At 43.1% G+C, this 20,556-nt stretch overlaps 1 protein-coding gene across 3 annotated transcripts in view; it reads right to left on the bottom strand.

The window, feature by feature from the left end:
- Positions 1 to 56: 56 nt before the first annotated feature.
- The window catches only part of LOC128878228 (uncharacterized), a 217,974-nt gene continuing 197,474 nt past the window's right edge, over positions 57 to 20,556 (bottom strand). For all 3 annotated transcript variants that reach the window (XM_054126249.1, XM_054126248.1, XM_054126251.1), the window contains 4 exons: positions 8,043 to 8,188; positions 6,220 to 6,492; positions 2,145 to 2,348; positions 57 to 1,583 (listed from right to left, as the gene is read on the bottom strand). In XM_054126249.1, the coding sequence (XP_053982224.1) occupies positions 1,474 to 1,583; positions 2,145 to 2,348; positions 6,220 to 6,492; positions 8,043 to 8,188 (733 nt within the window). In that variant the 3' untranslated portion in view covers positions 57 to 1,473. The remainder of the gene's footprint in view (positions 1,584 to 2,144; positions 2,349 to 6,219; positions 6,493 to 8,042; positions 8,189 to 20,556) is intronic.

The following is a 20,556-nucleotide window of genomic DNA, read 5'->3' as shown; positions in this document are numbered from 1 at the left end:
GTGCTCGGTCGATAATGCAGATTGCTCTGTCGGTAATGTAGAGTGCTCGGTCGGTAATGCAGAGTGCTCTGTCGGTAATGTAGAGTGCTCGGTCGGTAATGCAGAGTGCTCTGTCGGTAATGTTGAGTGCTTGGTCGATAGTGCAGATTCATATACAGATTCATATACATTAACTAGGTTTTTTGGCAAAAGGAACGGGTAAAAAATGACAAATCGCAAAGAGTGGTGATAATGGGACGACCACCGGGGGGGGGGCATGCTCTACAAGATGCAACAGGATTCATTCCGATTGGTCAATCCATCTGGACGTAATCGGTGACCAGACATTAAAAAAAAAAAAGAAAATACATGTCGAATTGAGTAACCTCCTCTTTTTCGAAGTCGGTTAATAATTGCTCGTGAGACGTGGCCATTGAAATTGATAACAGAAATTGATCAGACGAATTATCATGCGTTGGTGTAATTGGACCTGACTTCGATAACAAATATATGTACAGCAATATGTTGTGCATCCACGTATCATTTTATTCGTGGACGTAATTCGTGTCGTAATGTACAATTGCAACTTTTTCGTGAAATTAAACTGACCGAATGTTTCCGAGGTAAGTTTGAACTTCCGTTAGCGTTTCGATATCTATACCCCTCGAAACCACAATTAAATTAGAACAGATCTGTGCGTGCCACCATTCACAGAAGAATACGTTTGTAGAAAGATCCGTATTCTACATCCAGACAAACCAATTCCAACTATAATCGCAGACCGAACTCTAAGCTCCACTGTGACACGCGCGAAGTTGCTTCGAACTATTGGAAAAGTGGGAGGACCGTTAATGTGAAAAATAGCTAAATTAAAAATCATAGAAAAATCGCACCGTCGAGACTCTGAAACATCTTTCCTTTAACACCACGCGAACTCGCACTTTAAGACCGTCTCGAGATCGTGAAGGATGCAGGTCCCAGGTAGGGAGGGGCAGAGGAATAATCCTGGAAAAGAGGCCGGCAATATTTCCAGGACGAGCGTTTCTATCGAAGATAGAGCACGAACGCGAAGCAAAGTTCCTTTCGCATGGAGGGAAGCGTGTCTCGTGAACGTATCGCTACTTTATGTACAGCTGTTCGATAGGGAATCCGCCACGTTCGCTGGCGCAACGGATATCTCCCAGTTTCACGGCGACATGCGCATACTGTCCCCTCTGTTTGTTCACTTCTCTGCACGACTCGCACCTACGGTCACATATCCACTAAGCTTGGTTATTAAATTACTTTCTCCCCCAATGTCGGGACCATCCGTTAAAGTGTTCCGTTTAATACATGCATATATATATTTACAAAAATCTGTAAATATATACACATGTATATATCTATTTATTGGCATGTATATATGTATGTATAGATTTCGTAGTTGCTGTTGTTGTTGTTGCTTGCTGACTACACGGCCGTCCACGCGTGGCTTGGTCTCTCCACTCAGTGGCATCACCTCGCGATGTACCTGCCGAACATGATGCCCAGGACAACGAAGATGTACACAGAGGCTGAGATGCGGTAGGTCCACGACGTGGCCGTCGAAATGTCGCCGCATTGCGCTGAAATAGCGACCATGCTTTATTCGACTGTTCTTATTTTCTTATAGTTCACAATTTACAACGAAATGCTAATCTAAGTATAAGAAAACCAAAGACTAAGAGAACCGAATTCAACTGAATTGCGTACGCGTCAACTATCGGGTTGACCAAGCATCTATTTGCATAATCATTAATTCAATCGAAAGTGGCTCCGTTATTCAAACATCTGCAAGGAAAACACCTCCTACTGCTACTCGCCTAAGTTTCAATTCCCCAGATACCGAATTACTTGAACTTCTAATTGCCCAAACACCTGACGTTGTAGCCAATCTTCTCTACGATTAGCTAGTTCAACAAAATCTCGACTTTCCCAAAGGATCGCTAATCCGATCGTTTATCTAGATTACGGTGCCAGCTCGTGAATCGTATCGTCGCAGTGGCGAGTAAATTAATCAATTAATTAACGTTAGAGACGCGTTTGAACAGACGGGATAAGTAGGACAAGAGCCACGCTATCGGTGCTTCGTGTTCTGTGTAATTAGGAGGCTCGATTATCTCGTCGATGTCGTCGGCAATGCTCACCGTACGATGTGAGGTTGACTTGCCACGATACTAGATGACGATGAGAGGCTCTCGGACAGGAAGCAAGATGACCCGTCACCGAGAGTTCACGACTTCCTGTCGCCGCGGCGGACGCACTGTAAACGAGACAGTAACGACCCACATCGGTGCTCGCGACCAAGTAAGCTGTGTCGTTTTCGATCCAGGTTCCGTGGCAAAAGTACTCTGAAAGTCATTGCGTTCGTTAGTCACACGTATCAACAATTCTCTATTCACAGGAATAGAAACAACCACGTGCAGGAACTTTGTGATAATTACGAAATTCGTTTGCGACGAAAAGGTGAAATGAATATCTTTTATTTCTTTTACCTGAGGTAACTGTAAATGGAGAAACTCAATGTTACGTCACGAGATAACGTGACCCCATTATCGAGAATCGAAGCACAGGGGTACAATTTCCGAGTAGTTTATCGGTTTCAAGAAAAATTCCGGAACCAATGGAGGAACGTTTATCGTCCTAACGAAAGCACTGAATGGGTTAATCATCCATGCAACGATTTTAAGTGTTCGATTCCGTTCACCTTAAGAGTCGTTTTACGAGCGAGTTAGAGGGCAGCGATGGGACGTGGATATCGAAGAAAAAAGAATACGCGGAAGGGAAACAATCGAAGCGTGCACGGTAAAAAATGAACTGGTTAACGTTTATAAAAAACATTTAAATTAAGAGAAAAATGTTCGTTACAAGAAACATTTACGATGAGAATTACAAGGTAGTTTTTTTCTGATACGTTTCTATGGACACTCCGAAGAGACAGCTGTTAGAGGGGAAAAAAGTTGGACTGTGTTTCGAGTTCGAGTAAGGCGCGAGCGGGAACGAAATAAACGAAAGCCGTAAATCGCTTCGACACGTCGATATCTGGCGTGTTGTCTGGACTCGATACCTTATCGAAGCTGCAAGATAGAAAGATGAGAATTTACAACATCCGTGTGACAGTTCACCGGGTGAAAACGGAAATAAACAACAAAAATTCAGCCCCTGAAGGAGGACATACTTCCAACGAAGAACAAAAATTGAAGATAACAGTTGACTTTCATCTATAAAACTAAACTATAGCAGAGTCTAGGAGGAAGGAAAAATGTATGTTACGTAGAATTGAATTATTATATGAATTTACCACTACATCGTCGTTAATTCTTTGCCCTCGAGAAGCGACTCTCGGTCGCCATTGAGCTTTGAGAGACTGAGAGGCTGGGTAACTGAGAGACGACTTTGTTTATATTAAATTTCGTTGAATCTCAAAGTAAATCGATTCATGAATGAATTCTTAAACTCTTTACGTATTCTTTTAGGAAGTGTAAAATCTTGAACCTTGAAATAACTATAAAATTTGTAATCTCAAAGTGGTAGAAACTTGTATAAAAAATCATTATTTTTTCGAAAGTTCATTTACATCGATTTGGACTTGCTAGTTCGTTCCAACAAAAATGTATAATGTACATATATCGGATAGTCATATAATTTCCAGTTAAACAAATTTGCTTGAAATAAAGCGAAATCAATTTAGTCTGCGTCGCATACCGTTAAATTATTAATTACAATTAATGAAAATGCTTTTAGCGTGCATTTCAAAGGATGAAACGAAACGTCACGCTGCCCTGCTCGGCGAGCAGTCCAATCTTGGAAAATTGTTAACATTAAATGTATGTAATGTAAAAAATTCACATTTAAATATACGAGTATATGTACTTTCAAGTATACCGTGTACCAATTACACGAAAGAGAGTAGTATCAAATTTTCTTCGACGCAGCATTTTTAGAGTGTTTATTAGTCGTGGAAAAGAGCAGGGGAGCCTTTGAAAAGATAACAGAATTCTTATTTAGAAATATGATTTTACCTAAACATCCGGAGTTTGGTTACGAGGTACCAAAATATATTGTGGAATTTTTCCCAAGGTGGAACTACAGCGGTAAAGTGAAACGAACTATTCAAAAAGAAGGAAAAATTCTCTTGAAAAGATAAACTCGCAGGAAGAGGAAAAGATCACGTCGCCAGGCCAATAGGAGCAAAAGGACGAGGCGTCAGTCGTATCGCAGAGCTCGTAATCCAGAAAAACACAAGCGGATCCCTGAGCCGAGTTAGAGCGTTTCGTATCCGGAATTATTTTAGCAGAGGGGAGCGTTGACATAACCGAGGATTTAGACGCTGGAGCCTCGTGTCTTATGACTGTCGACAAGGGGATTGCGTTCCACGTTGCAGCTTCTCCGTTCTGTCGGCGAAGAGAACGCGAATTGGTCATTAAGACTTCGTACAAACAGGGATCTTAGCTCTGCTCGTAGACCGAGAACATCTCGAATGTCGCGAGCCGGCTTCCCAGACGTGATCGTTAATCACATACGGTTCGCAGCCGGTATTTGTCTACGGCTGGGATTAGAATCGTGCCGAATCTACCCACGGCAAATCTACTTTTCGCAATCGTGCGATCGTTTTACTCGCAAATCTCTAAACACAGTGGCGATCCTAGATATAGACGAAACAGGTGATGCTAAACCTTTCGCGAACAGAGTGAATAATCGAAACCTGAACAACCCACTTAGAACGCAACGTATCACGAAGCCCAGATTAAGAAACCCAACGTCTTATATCTCTGGAATCGTTCGACGCCAGATTTCTCAGCGGCAAGATTTCTCGCGCCAAAAACTAGCGCCGGGGGTAAAGGAAACGAAAAAATGCAGAACTTTCCACTACCCATTTGCAACTATGTTCGCAAGCGCAGACACGCGCCGTAAACACGTACAACCTAATAAAGCTACAAACTTTGCACATAAGCAAGCACAGGGAACCACGGCAACCGTCACGCTGCTGACTCCCCGCAAACTAACTATCGCCACTTGCGATAACTTTCCTGGCAGCGGAGAGAGCGAAGGTAAATGGGGAGCGAGAGGCGCGTCTCTCGATGGGAGAATAACTCGACCTGGTGCGGGTAATCCGATAAGATGTTCCTGCCGGAGATGCTCCACCCTCCGTGGATTCACTCGGCACCCTGTCTTATTCGACACCTTGTGCGTGCAGTCATTTCGACAAGGCGGAGGGAGGATGCAGGCAAGACGGATGACAATCGAGGGGTGAATAGGGTTCGAAAGACGCTGACCGCGGAAACCATCGGGACAGAGAAGTTTTGTAGAACGGATCTATGAGGACCTTGTATCAGGTGCAACGGGATTAAAGTAGTAGAATATGTAAGAAAATGGAGTTTGAAATTTTGAAGAATATTGATAGGGTAAAAAATAGACAACGATAGATTGAAATAAACATATTGACGTTTTAGGATTACTTACATTATAAAGAAGGCAACAGAGATGGTCGATGCAGGTTTATAAGTTGTATACTTGGAATAATTTCTCAGTAACACGTACAGATTCGATCCAACCATTAGATTGGACAATAGATGGAATGTTAGGGTTAGACGGAAGGCAGTTAGGGTGCTTTCAGGCTCGAGTAGACCCAGCCAAAGCCGCGTACTCTTTGTCTGGCTGCTTCTTCCCTGTATACAAGGCCTCGCATTGTCTGAAGTTAGGGGGAGGTGACGTCTTCGAAATGTGACAGCGAGAAGGACGACGATTTGTGTCCGTCAAACGTCGGAACCCCCATAACCGGTGCCGTCAATGTTCTCAGGCACTTTCCAGGCCTTCTGTCGTCTCGTTGGATGTCGAGAATTTTTATGTCTCCACTCGATTCGTGAAGGAAACACCGGAAGGAATGACAATGGAAAGCCGGTGAATACGTCAAAGAAAACGAAAGATTAATCGTTTGCAATATTAACCTACAACTTTCCAACGTTTTCGCTCCACTGGGAAATTCTTTGAGACGAGTGAAAAAGAGGATGGCGAACCGTAACGAAGATCTGATGATGATTAATAAGTTTCAATGGACGATTCGGATCGTATGAATATTTCACAAAGACGGTTTCCTTTCTGCGGTGGGCAGAAAAAGTATTCGCACTGCCAGCTTTTTCTGGAGTAACTTTTCTTAAGGGAGGAAGCCACCGTGCAAAATTATCCAGGGTACCAATTCGATGGATCATTGAAAAATCTCACCAGACGGCGCCTCGTCGCTGCAGGATGTGGCAAACTCCATGCGATCGGGTCTCTTGCAACCGATATCCAGTCGACGAACACTTCCGTAACGACATCGTCCTGGAAAAGGTGTCGACGTGACCCTGACGTCCTGCACCTCGGCGACGTTGGCCATGTTCGGCTCGCCATCGACGCCCAATATGTCATCAGCGTTCTCGTTCGTGTGCGAATGTATCACCGACACGATTTCGTAGCGGCCCAAATTGGGGCAATGCCTGTTCATCGGATCCGATGCTGAAAAAATAAGATTGGAATCGTTGATTAATAATATTTTATATTTACGATCCGTTTCACGGATAACCCCTAACATTTTCCCTTTCGATCTTGAATTTCAAGAAAATCCAAACATTTAGAAACTGTCGAGCAACGACAAACAGCCTCAAACGACGAGAAACAATCGTCGGGAGTTGAGACACGTCGAAGACGCCCTGGAAGTGCGATTTGAATGGCGTCGCGATAAACTCCAGGCTGGTAGAATGACTCTCTCTTCGTCACTGTTATGGAATCGAGTAATCGGCTTAAGCAGAAATTGTAGGGGCGCGCCAGGTCTGGAGGACCGAGTTTACGACGGATTCGGCATATGATCCTTTACGCGATCGTAAACGAGCTCTCCACGCGAGTCGATTGTTAAACTCCGACATTTGCAACTTCCACTTTGTGCCATTCGCGTTTCCGTTTCGCTGTGTGTTGCTCGCCCTCATGCCCCCGTCGCGTCGTTTCTCCAGCCAGACGACGCTTTACTTTAGCTCTAAGCTCTTGAAAACGATTTTCTTAATTTATCGTAGACAAAGTAACGAAAGCTGTTGTAAGATTTCTCCAAAGATCATACCGAGAAATTTAATGCCGTAGTGGATCCAGTGGCTGATTGACGCGGAACAATAATCGCGCGATGTTCTTCCATTATAAAAATATACACGCGTAATATTTATTCATGTAGATATTTATAATGAAACATTTATTTGGAAGCATCGAACCTACCGTTTAATTGAGACGAATTCTTGTAATAAACACATATGGTATGAATATTTATGAAACTGACTGTATGTGTGTTGACGTTACTAAATTGTACTAAATCGTATAATATTAAAATTGTTTTTGTTTTTATTACTCATTACGGAGAATCATAATCGATAACTCGTTGTTGGGAAGGACGGGAATTAATACTCGACGTAGCCAAAAATTGTTCGTTCGCCAAATGGAATGTTGCCAGTAATCCTCGGTAATCCGATAAGATCGAAACAAGCCAGAAACATAAATTCGATCGCAAACGGGTGGAATCGACCCAATTGATGCCGAGAAGCGATTCTACGCGGCACAGGAAATCACTTTGGAGAGGTGTTCGGGCAAGCTGGTCAACTCTGATTCCGGTTTCCCCGAATTCGAAACACAAAACCGTCGCAGGATTCCCCAGCGTAGATTTTGGTCGGAACGAAATCAATTGGTCGCTCAAGGCCATTTCCTCCGCCATGCGTCATATAAAACGCAATCCCATTTTTACGCCATACTAGCCAATTTTATTCGGATAATATATAACGAACAGTCATTTATCCACTAGTAGTAAACAAGTTTTTATCAGAGTAAATCTCTGCTACAGGTTAGGTAAATAACGCAATCCTCCGTTGAATTATTATTTACAATTGAAAATTTATGATACGATTTCATGTTACAAGTGCGACCGCTAAACCACCGACCCCGCCGCATTTTAAACAGCGCGAGACCGTTTGCGTAAATATTGAAAGACCTTTTCACGGTGAAGTGTTAATAAATGATCGTAATTGACTTACTAATGAACGTTGTGTACGGCGTTGAGTGGGAGTTGAACGTACTCGAGTTGCATACGTCGTCGGGCTGTTGGCTCCACTCCGACAGTTGCATCTCTATTATGTGGTCGTCCCTCCGATGGAACATCAGGCACACGTATCCGTTATTACTGAAAAAGTAAGTGAAACTTATGGTTGGTCGAATAGCTTGACGTCGGTGTAGATTCACGCAAAGAAATAGACCAGAAAAAAATGTTTAATTAAATGAAATGCTTTCTTTTCGTAAGTACGAATATTTTTCTTGGCACTTAAATCCTCTGGCACTTTCAGTCTACAATTTACCCCGCGCCTTAATTTCGGCCCAAATCCCTTGGTAACTTTAAAAAAGGAGACACGGTATCGTCATAATAAAACTACAAGTTAATACAACTTGGGGCCACGGAAGGCTGGACCGGTGGAGGGGATGGTTTCGCTCTTTTATGAAAACGAGACACGTCTAATAATCGAGCCGGTAAGCCGTAAAAGCTGGCGGCGGCCGACAAGGAAGAAAAGAAAGAAATAAAGGGCTTCGGAGGGGAACGTTGGGCCAAGTATGACGGGAGAAGGGAGGAAAACAAGGGTAAGGGACCTTAAATCTTCGGTCGCTTCCGCGGTCGGGGCAGGATTAAGATTTTATTTTATCAGGACGTTTCTTAACGGCCGCGCGTTAACTTTAACGTAATCCTTTTACGACTCGGTCGCTTTTACGACGAATCCGAGCACTCCGAAGCCGCGGCGTGTACGCCAGTTCATAATGCCAGCTGAAATGTACGCGAGCAACGCGTGTTTACGTTCGCTGGGGGGCTGGTGCCACCGAGTCCTGCTTTTGTATCGCCTTAGGAGACGATCTACGAACCGGAAAGGACGATTTCCTTTCCTATATTACGTTTGCGCGAGATGTGTACAATAAACGATGCATTCACAGACCTGGCCCGGAACTGTCCGCCATATTCTGGATCGTTTGGACGATTCTCCAGCGTTAATGTTTTCGTATTTACCAGTGGAAAACTTTGGAGAACCTGTAACGGTTCGCACAATTTTTCAGGTATCTTCGATGAAACGAATATCACGTTTACATCACGCTTTGGTCCAATGATGTTAATTAAAGTGACCCACAAAAGATAGTACCGAGATAGTCTACGCTCGGATGTCTTTCCTGGCCGGTTATTTTATTCAGACCTTCCTCAAACCCGTTCAGTTCGTTACAGAGGAGAGACAGATACTTTTGCGAGTAACTGTATTTTCCTTACGACCTTTTGCTCCATGAAAACGCACATAAAGCCACGTGTATTACTTCTCGGTGGGTCGTGAAACCAGGTCTCGCGATCGGAGAAACGCGTCCGGATTTTCGGGTTTATAACTCGACATTCTTATGGACGCGATTTCGAGGATTATTGTTATGGCGACAGATCACCTTCCGTTTCAGAGAATGTTTTCGTGCTTACGGTGAATAGAATGGCGAAACTTTCGAGTCCAGAGAACCATTATGGCCGATTGATTTTTTTTATTAACGACGAGCCTTTATCGGGGAAACTTCCCATTGTTGGAGCTGCGAGATATCGGAAATTTTCGACTTCTCAGCACATCTACTTTACGAATATATTCCAGAGGTTCCTCAGGGTTTTACGGTTTCCAGAGAATTCCGTTACGTTTCACGACCCTGTCAGACGTTCTGTGAAATTTTGTATCCCGTAATTGTCAAGGAACTTTTTACTGCGTACATATGTTTGCACATCCTAACGCCATTTATAGTTTCATGAAAATGGAGTTATACAGAGAATGTGCGCTTTTATGTTGGTACATAAAATAACTACTTTCGCGAACTAATGTTCTACTTTGACTCGAATCTTCCTGCTTCCATAAACAATGCCAACTGTAACGTTTTCAGCAAACGTGAATTCAACGTTCATTTTTAAATAAGAATTGAAGAAAATAATCGATATGTAAACTGAAATTAATTATAATTGATAACTCGTTAAAATAGAATGGTGAACACATCGTGTGTATAAAATGAATAACTAAATATTGAATTTCATTTGCTTATGTTACAATATGAGCGTAAAGTAGAAGTTCGATATTTAATTATTCATTTTATACAAACAATATATTCGCCGTTCCGTTTTAATAAACAATTAATTATACTTAATTTCAATTTACATTTCTATGTCTTCGGTAATTATATTTACACTGCAAGCGTCTCTATCGATATTTTCCGATTTACTTCGCTGCATCGTTTTCGTACAAGCCTCCATGGGAGTTCGAAAGCCTCGAGTAACATTGTTCCCATTTTGTCGACCGTTTCCCGAACGTTAGAAGACGCGGAAAATCGTTCGCGACTTCTCCTCCGAAGGATCTCCAGTTTCCAATCTAATTTATGTCCGGTCGTTAGGCGATTCAATGAAAGGGGCACGTTTATGCGGCCAATTTGACGTGCACCTCTTCCACCTGAGCACAAACTACCCTCCTTCATCCCCGATTTCCTTTGATTTCTACTCCGCGCCATCATCGTATTTACTACAGCTGTTCCCCTTTTCAATCTGTTACATTTCTTTAATCCTCTTTCAGCTACCTTCTCCGCATATTCCACTCTCGGTACCTTCTTCGCATCCATTTATTCCTATTTTATATTCTCTATCCACGAACATCTTGCTGGCTTCACTTTGATTTTTGAAATTGAACTCAAACATTAAGACAGAATAAAATGCCGATTCGAACGAGACTCTAGTGCATCAATCGTTTTCCAAAGTTACAAAGCGATCTTTCTTCGCACTTTCCCAAATATCCCTGGACTTTTCAACCATTCCCATCTTCCTTCCAGCACTCGAAATAATCCCATGGCCCGTCGAAATTGGTCGTCGTTCCAGTTCCATTGGAAAATGTTTGGCGCCGGAGGAACAAGCTGAGAAGAACATCCACGTACGCGCGTTAGAACACCCTAACCATAGGAACCATTTACGACGAGGAACGAAGCTTTCACCGCGTCTTCCAGCAACCAGCTACCCCTCGATTTCTCCCTTTTCTTCGTCCTTTCGATTCCTGAGCCCCTTTGGCTCCTTTTCTTCTCCGCCCGGTTAACTATCCTCGTGATGAAAGCACATCAGACAGCGTGCTCTCTGGAGCGTGTTGCGTGCGATATCCGCCGGATGTTGCGGTCGCAACTGCGGCCGCGGAGCTCCTGATCGCCGCTCGTGATGCGGGAACGTTGGATCGAATGAGTCGGGTCGGGAAACGAGGGTTGCGATAAGTGAGAACCGGGGAGGAGCGATGAACTGGTGGCGGCAGACAAGTGTTTCTTGCTTGCACCAGGGTGCCTCCAACCCAATGATTCCTTGTTTGGAGGTCTGTGTGTGATCTACAGACTTTGACAGTCAAGTGTAGCTTCCAAGATCACTCCTAGGAACGCATGGATAGTTCCAATTGGAACTATCTGGGCCTCTGGCTGGGTAGATCTCTGTGCGACTGTTGCGGCAGAGATTAGAGTCACTAACAGAGGTTTCCAGGTGTAAGTCGAGGCTTTTGGATAAGATTTTCTTGAGTTTCGACAACAATGCAGCGAGCTTCTCTGGGGATCAAGCTACATACTGATACGCCAGGGCAGAACTGAACCAACTTAATGCTCTGTGATGCTTTTTCTTACAACATCACTTCTTCGGGTTAATAGATCCTTTGGTATAATAGATTTTAATAAAGCAAATTTAGTTGGAACATTAGGTGTAGAAATCAATTCTGTTTCTCTATGTTCGATTTAGATTTGTAACATTACTTCAAACAAATACGCCTACTTAACCGCTTGTAGAATCAGTAGATTACCCCAGTAATGGCCAGACAACGAATCGAGAAGATGGTAAAGTCGTCGAATAAAAGGACAATCGAAGCACGTCACGAATATCGTACGGGCCAAACGCTGCGCGGAAGGTGTATCTCGTTCGTAGGGAAATAGAAAATTCCTCCTACGAGCGAACATCCCTCTGGTAAAGTCTAGCTAGATAGAAAACATATTTACACGAACGAAGAGAGCGGAATCGTGCACGTTTCATAAGCTTTATCCGTAACGTTTCCGAGCATCGTTGAGAACCACCGCTTGCGTTCACGGGAATACCGATTTTTCCGTTTCCCTGTTTCTCCTTTTCTTTCCTTCTTTGATCACTCGAACCTTCGGCCTCGAACGCCGGACTATCGTCGTGACGAAAGTGTATCAGACGCGGTGCTCCCTCAAGCGAATTGAGAGCGATACCGTGGTTTCTCGATGCTTGCACCAGCTGTATGTTTACTGTCAAGCCCGTGGATACACTTTGTCCCTTGGCGAACGATATCGTGTCAGTCATGTCGCGATAACGCTATTTCGAACAAATGGGAGCCAGCCTTAAAGCGATTTAGCGACACGACTCGTAAATCCGTAAACACCGAGTCACGGAGATTTTTCGTGGACGCTTATTCTTTGCGGAACCTATCGGCTCGAAAATGGCGCTGCTAACCGTTCGACGGATCCAAGAGCAGACCACTCGAAATTACGAGGAGAATTGCCATCGACGTTTAAAACAACATTCGCGACTCGTCATTATCGGATTATCGACTTGCATCGAGCGGTTCGATTTAATGACATCCGGCGCCCCGTCCACCAACCCTCTCGATTCACTTTTGCGACATTGTCTGCCCGTTTCGCGGGAATTTCCGACGGAATGTTTGACATTCATAGGATCAAGGGTCTTGGTTACCTTTGCGTCCACAGAATTTTCGGTCATTGTATCGCGGTGGGTCGTGTAGCGAATAGCTCGGTTAACCATCGAAAATTATAGTATCAATCGGAGATGCATGTCCCTTTTGTTCGGTAATAAGAGAACCGCTATGCGGTGGTAACTAGGGAAGCATATTATCTGCTATTATTCAACATTCTGGTCTCAAGTGGCATCCTTAGTGAGTTCAAACTTACTTATTCGAAGGAAAGTCTGGTATAGCGTAATCGATAAATACGACTGAAAGAACATTCGAGATTGTCGGAATTGGAAGATACAAAGGATAATTATCAGGATGGCACGAAAGATCGATACGTAATTTACATTGCGATAAATTATTTAACCGGAGAAATTGCTGTTTCGCAAGATTACGTTTCAGGGTCTCTATATTTCGGGTCTGCGAATTGATTTCGTGGTTCCGGACGTTTCCTAGAATCGGCCGGGACTCTTTTAAAGGAATTGAAAAATCAGATCGCAGGGAAAGGAGGGGTTCCGTGCGGAAAATACGAAGTCGAAGCTTTTGCAATAAGCAGTGAATATCGAAACTTGGAGTATTCTGCAGTTTTCGTTTGCTATGTAATCCAGAGGACGATTTGTATATTTCTGTTAACTGGTTCCTCACACTCGTGTCCCCAAGAAAAGATTTTTCAGAATCTCCACCTCTTTTGTAGAACGTTTGCGCCGAGTATCTCGCGGAGATATAACAAAATAAAAGGTAAAGAACTATTGATCCGACTTTGGATAACAATTGAAATTTAAATTACAAAGTGAAATATTTCATAACGGAGGAAAGAAATATTACATAAAAAGAATAAAAAATTTAACTGTGGATCGAATAAATGTCTCTATCCAATCCGTGAATAAAATTTTCCTCAGCTCTGGTATCTGGATATCGTTGCTCCTCTGGCCAGATTCTATGCGAGAGAGTTAGGAAACGAGGTTATTGGTAGAGTCGTTGGAAGAGACGTACCGAAAGGACGATCTGATAAAGTTTGGTAAAAGTTTGCCAAGTGAATATGTCCAAGAGCATTAGTAATCTCAAAAACTGTTATTCGACAAATTGGAATGCTTCGAGGTATACCCTGGACGAAGAGTACAGGCGAAAGAGCGTATGAGTTTATAATTTTTCGAAAGCCAACAAATTTAGGTGTCAGAATACCCGTGCATCGATGTATTTACTCGCTCCTCCTTAGGATCGTTGTCGAAAAACCAGGTTTCACTTGCAAGAAGTTGGTGGGTGTAGTCGTATGTACGGTAACCGTGAAATTTCTCAGCCTAAAGATTCCGATCACGTAGTTAGTCAGCAATATACGAAGGACACGTTCACCCTCCCCGCCTTCCTCGGTTGGACGCAGGGGCCTAGGTTTTCAACAGGGTTAAGGATCGAGCGTATGTAGCGTGAGAACTGGGAGGGAGGATGCAGTTGGGGTTCACCTCCGGCACGAAGTAAACAAGCGTGTCTCTTCCTGTTGGCGGAGATCGACTTGGCTGGAAGTTGGACGTTCCGGGGGCCAATCGGCCGGAAAATTGCTCGTTGACCGGAGATCTAGCGACCGGAAGCGCACCTCTCGTATCCGGGCCGATGCACCGGCCGCCGATGAAATTATCCACCGTGTGTACCGCCGAATCGTGAGCCTGATTCGCGCTCTATACCAACCCTCCAAATTTCATCTAATTGACGTTTTTTTACACGCGCTTCTGGATCGAGAGAAAACCAGGGAACGAGTTGGGAATCAATTTGAAAATGGTGCTACGTTCAGTAACTAAATTTTACTTTATTACTCTGCGAATGCTTTTGTTGATCTTCGATACTAAGTAACCTAGTTTAAATTCCTTTCTTCTTTTCCTCGAAGCTAGAGCTATGTGTACATCGTTCCCTGATTAATTTTGCCAATTCAGTTAAACAACAGAATCTTGAAAATTATCGCCAGATATGGAACTCTAGTTATCCCTATAACACGACTCCCATACCTATGGAATAACGCTAGCATTATTTAAACAATTGTATCATCGTGCTGTCAGAGGCGTGCACAAACAAACAAAAAATGGCAAATGCTGGACTACTGGAAATTTGTAAATAAAATGTGAAAGTTCGAAACGGACACGAGTAAATGAAAAATACGCGACGGGAAATATCGAAAAACGGGAGGAAATATCAAAAAGTGAAGCACGCTAAAATAAATACAGAATTCATGATACGAAATATAAAAACGGCGGACAGAAAATGCTATAAAACAGACAACTGCAAAACAAAACGTGAAAGTTATCGCGCACTGGAAAAAAGGATGCACGGCGGGGAAAAATTGGAAACCTATTAATTGAGAAATGAAAGACTCTAAAAAATTCGCGAGCAAAGGTGTAATTATTACAGTTCCTGTCGCAGCATCCGTGTCATTACTCGTGACGTCTCAAATGATCCAGAAATTGAACTTGAGAACGATCCGAAACAACCTATCTTTTGTTTCATCGAGTCGTGCATGATAAATGGGACAGTCTGAATAGCAATTGTAGTATACTACCACTATTTGTACCCTGTATCTACAAACTAGCCCTACACAGGATCGCCACCATTTTCCACCATTTTTCTCCCGCTCGCAACGGCCCAACCATACATTATTTCCCTCTATGTATCATGTGCCACGAAAAAACATCTTCGCCCGGGCGTCGCGGACGAATTCATAAATCGATGAACGCCACCAGCAGAGCAGATACTTTGCAAGCGGACAAAGCCGGTGATATATCGGAGCGAGCAAAAAAAGAAGGTAAAAAAAAAAAATCATCCGTGGGTAACGGTGAAACAAAGTGATATGAGAATCGGCGTGGAAATAGAACAGTGTACAGCGCGCTCGCGTATTTACCCAGACATGCTCGATTATGTTTAAACAGTTGTTCCCGTTGTGTATGTGTGTGTATGCGCGCGCGAATGTTTCGTTTCGTAGGTCCTACTCCTGGACAAAGTGCAAGTATTTACGGGTTAGACGACTCGTAAGTCGCTCCTTTCGCTCCCTTCTACCCCTCGCATCTTCCTTTGAATTCAATAGACCGGACAATATGCATAAACAGAAGCTTTGATCGAGCGCATCGACCGCTTAATACCGTCCAACCATAGCGGAAGTATTTTACAAAAAAAAACTGGAAAGCACGACCGTTATTAGACCACGAAGACAAACACTCGTCAGCAGCTGTGAAGGTTGCGGCTGCATCGCCGTGTCTCAAAGGACGCTTCTAAAGAGAATGCGATCGAGGTGTCAAAAGCGAATGTATAAAATAATGTACAATTCCTTAATCGCGAATATTATAGTGAAATGTTTGAGTAGTTTTATATTAGATTTCGCTGCAAATTTCTCGGAAATCTTTTAATGCCGCGAATGAATTTTCTGCCAACAAGTTCGTACCGAGTGGAAATTTTTCAAAAGGATTTATTATGGCGGTTTCCGGTGACCTTTTATTATTCCGTGTATGCGACCTTAATGGTTAGAAGGCAGAGCTTTTCATTGTGCGGAATCGGCCTCAGCGTTGCTCACGGCTGCCGACGTAAAATGCATCGCGATCGTAAAACCATTGAAAGAAGTTCACGATTATCTGTTTACCGAGCGAACGCGCATCGCGAGCGATTCTCGTCAACGTTGAATGCGTCTATAGCGTCCTGTCATTTTTTATTTGTATCTTAAGGAAATTGTTTCTTTTCGCGGACAGGAAATCGTTTCTTCCTTTCCAGGATTTTAAGAAACATCCTCTTCCATCTCGAAAGGAAACGAAAATTAAATTGGAGTGGAAACAAGCGAACGAATAAGTTGCAAATAAAATCTCAAGCTCAGACATTTATAAAGATTTCAGAGGAGAAAATGGAAAGAGAATGGTCCAGATTTCGACGAAATTGGATTGAGGCACTTTATCTTAAGATCCTGGATTGCGATTGAAACTCCGAAGATGCTTTAATTGAGGAAATTAACTTAGATATTAGTCAGTTTTAGAGTTATATGCTAGAGCGAAACGATGTGTTCCCTATTTTCTTAACGAGGCTTTAATGATGGTACAAAGCAAATATTGTCAAAGCTTTGAATGTGTATGAAATAAGTGTCAAATTCCAAGGATCGTATAGCAAATCACACCAAACTTATTTCAGAATTCCAAGCTCATTCCAAATTTCCCCCCCACACACACACACACACATATATTACATCACGCATCTCCTCGTGGTAAACCCTGGGTAATACTAATGCTGACATGGTGAATGCAATGTGGTACAAAAAGGTGCATGGTTTGCTTGAAATTGCGACAGCTCCGCGAACAAAATTGTGGCCTCGTTAAAAAAGGTGGGATCAAAGTGCAAACTCCAAAGTTTACCGCTCTGTTGAACAAAAATTCAGCAAAAAAGCTCAACAGAATTTGAAAGCCGATGCTTGAAGCTTCGAAACGGTTCATTCTTAGATCGTTACGCGGCTGGTTCTCGCATAATTACGGAACTTCAAAGTACACTATTCTCGGGCGTCCATAAAGTGGTCCTTTAATAGTTGGACGAATTGTACTTTTGATAATTGACGTTCCATTGTGCGTGGAATTGCAGTGGAAACGGAAACACTTGGATACGTCTGGTGGGAATTCCGAGCTGTAAATAATCTGAGGTCGGAGATTACTCGTTTTCCGGTCAGCGTTCGAGTCTCTATAACGATCTTCCAGTTTTATACCGCGGATCGGAATTACTAAGACTGGCTTGGTATGCGAGACGTCGAGGAAATAAAAATGGAAAAAGGACTGTTGGCGATTCAATCCCCAAGAAACTACGTGGCGCCCGTAAAAGCCGAGGAGCGTATAGCAATCAGCCAGATGCGGAAGCTATGAGGACGTTGACGATCTCGAATCAGTGAAATTCATTGGATTTTCCAAGAGCCTGCGTTTCATGTGTCGATATTGCGAGTCTAGAAGATTAACATAGGTCGTCCAAATGCCTATAAATTACAGAGACTAGTAAGGATTAATTATTTACAAAAATTGTACCATCATAGTTTCTTCAGATTTTCCTTAAAAGGTACGTTCTCTGTTTCAAAGATTCCACCTAATGCTTCAAGCTAATGATTCCAACTTTGTTATGTACCAACTGGTGTACACGGTAAGCCTAGGCTTTGAATTGTCCGAACGTATATCCTCCTATCCTCCACGGATAACAACGTACGTAGCTGGGAACACGTTAAGACTAATGACAATTTGGAATGGTTTCCTCATTACGCAACGCCTGCGAGTCTGATGCATTCGTCCTGGAGGCAAGCTCCGCGCTAACGTTGCATATGAAGCCCTTTGTTTGCAGAAACCGACTTGTGACATCTACCAGAAGTCCTTTTCGCTGCGTAGGGACCGACGACGCGTTAATTGCTATCGCAAACGACACGCTTCAACCGTTTCCCAAAGGAAGTTAGCTGATATTTTCCGACTCCTCCAAGACCAGCGCTTGTGGTTATTAACGAGAAACCGAGACAGAGAAGCCAGATTTTTGTATTTCTTACTTTAGACGAATACTTATGAGACTGGCTGTATATCGTACATGCAAATTGTAATTATTGTTGCAAAACAAGTAGCGTATCGAGCGAAGAGCATGGGGTAAACAACATCTAAGAAGCGAGCTGGAGGAGGAAACACGTTCATCCGTTTTATCTGGAAAGGCGAAAGCACCGGAAGTCGAGGTAATACACGGTAACAATGTCGAAAGCGAGCTCACCGAGAAAATAGATTCGCCGAGTCGTTTCGATTCCTCGATCGCGTTGAATCGAACGAAAGTTTTATGCGGTACACTATGGCATTCGGCACGATATATAGTCACGATAAGAACATTTCTCCCCGATAAGAACGCGGTTCCCTCCTGTTGCATCGGCACGTTTCTCAGCGAGCGAGCCATATCGATATCTCGTCGCGGGAATATTTATACCAGCACTTTTCTAATTCAATAACTCCGTCTCGATACCCATAAGTTTCTTAATTCTCGGCGATGCCTCGGACGGAGCTGCAAAAATATGCTCTCCACTCGCCGCTTAATCTTTTCGCTACTTTCGGCCTCGGAAACGGGAATTTAAGATTTGTTTTAAAACTATGAAACTTGAATCGGTTCGGAGAGAGCAGCGATGAAACAATGCGAGAGCAAGCGTCTGGGAAACTTGTAAATTTTTAACGATATCAGACGTGGGCAAAATTCTCGCGTAGAAAACAATTTCGTAGTAACGAGTAAGAGCTAGCCAACAGTTTATCCATTATTCGTCGTATGAAAATTCGGCTTTCAATCGTGGAATAAAGTATTACATCGTTTAAACATGCTTAATTATTTCCTTAACTTTCATCGAGAGAAGATTGAATGTTGGGATTTGACCTAAATCCTGTTTCTTTTCGATGCGGCTACTTTTTCGCAGAGTTATGGCGACTTAAGGCAAACCGTGCATTACGGTCATACTGGAATGAAATCTGATTTATGTTGCCGATATTAGGGTCAGCCAAGAATTCCTACGAAACGGTAAATAATTGTGAAATAATTATGGAATGCAAAGAAAAAGGATAGAATAATTGCGGACTACGTCTGAAATGTGTAGAAAAATCGTGGAACAAGGGTGTAACGCGTCGAGGAAGTATCGGAATAGGCGTGGAATTTAATTTCCTCGAGGAAATCGTTTCAACGTCTGTCACATTAAGTTGCAGGAAGTTATTCAGGTTCTTACAATGCTATCGTTTGCATCATAAATCTCGCAGAGGAAGGAGCACACTGTCGAATATCGATCGTGGCTCGCACAATGGGTACCCGAATATTTATCAATGTACTGTAACCGCTCTACATTATGTTGTACCAGCCATAGACACAGAGTAAAGGGGAAACCAGTTTTGCGCGGCCTACGCCCGCGATTGTGTCGCTAATAACAATTACACGTGAACGTCCGACGAAAGGTTAATCGTTTACATCGCGGCGCGTGTTTGCGGGACGCTTGTTACAGGCTTCCGGTTTGCGAAACGGCCGTTACGAGCGCGAAACACGTGCAAAAATGCTCCTCGTCGCGTATCGATTGGTCGCTGCGGTTTACTTTTTATTCCCTGACGAACTGGGATCTATGTTTGCTGGAATCGTCCTTGGACCGAATGAACCGGCCATTTTCGGACACTCGTTTTTCGAAAAGTTACTTGATCACTCGTTATACGCGCGTTGATCTTGTTTTAATTGGCGAAAGGAGGGGGAGAGAGGGAGGAGATTTAACGAGTGTTTCGTGTAGTAGAAAAGTAGAGGAACACTTTTAATTGTTTCGCATCGAGAGTTTTACCGAGGTAATTACGCGATCCGAAAGAGATACGGATTGCAGGGATAGTTGCATTATAATTACTGAGAAAATAACGGGGGTAATGGCACGAATCCTCTAAGCGACGCACGACTAAATAAAATCTGTGCTTTATCGCGTGCAGAAAAACGCTCCTAACTCACGAAGGACCCGCTAGATTGATCGAATTCGCTGAATTTATTATCCCAGCCAGTTACCAAAACGAAGCTGAGGCGGTAAGCAACAGAGCAGAATATGTATAGTGTTTCGGTATGTCACGAGCACTTTATAAATTAATCTTCTAAGGGATCCTGGCACATACGTGTGCGTTATTTTGAATATTGCAGCGTGAAGAATTGTGGAGAACGGTGATCCGTTATTGGCACAAGGGATAACGTGCTCGGAGTAATTTAGCAAAATGGTGGAACATCTGAACCCTGGTCGTGCATCAGCGATATTACGAAAATTAGAAAGGATTAAAAG

This window comes from Hylaeus volcanicus, chromosome 6 (genome assembly GCF_026283585.1).
Source record: "Hylaeus volcanicus isolate JK05 chromosome 6, UHH_iyHylVolc1.0_haploid, whole genome shotgun sequence".
In the NCBI taxonomy this organism is placed as follows: Eukaryota; Metazoa; Arthropoda; class Insecta; order Hymenoptera; family Colletidae; genus Hylaeus; species Hylaeus volcanicus.
The sequence above is the reverse complement of the archived record's forward strand: the minus strand, read 5'-3'. Positions and strand labels throughout refer to the sequence as shown.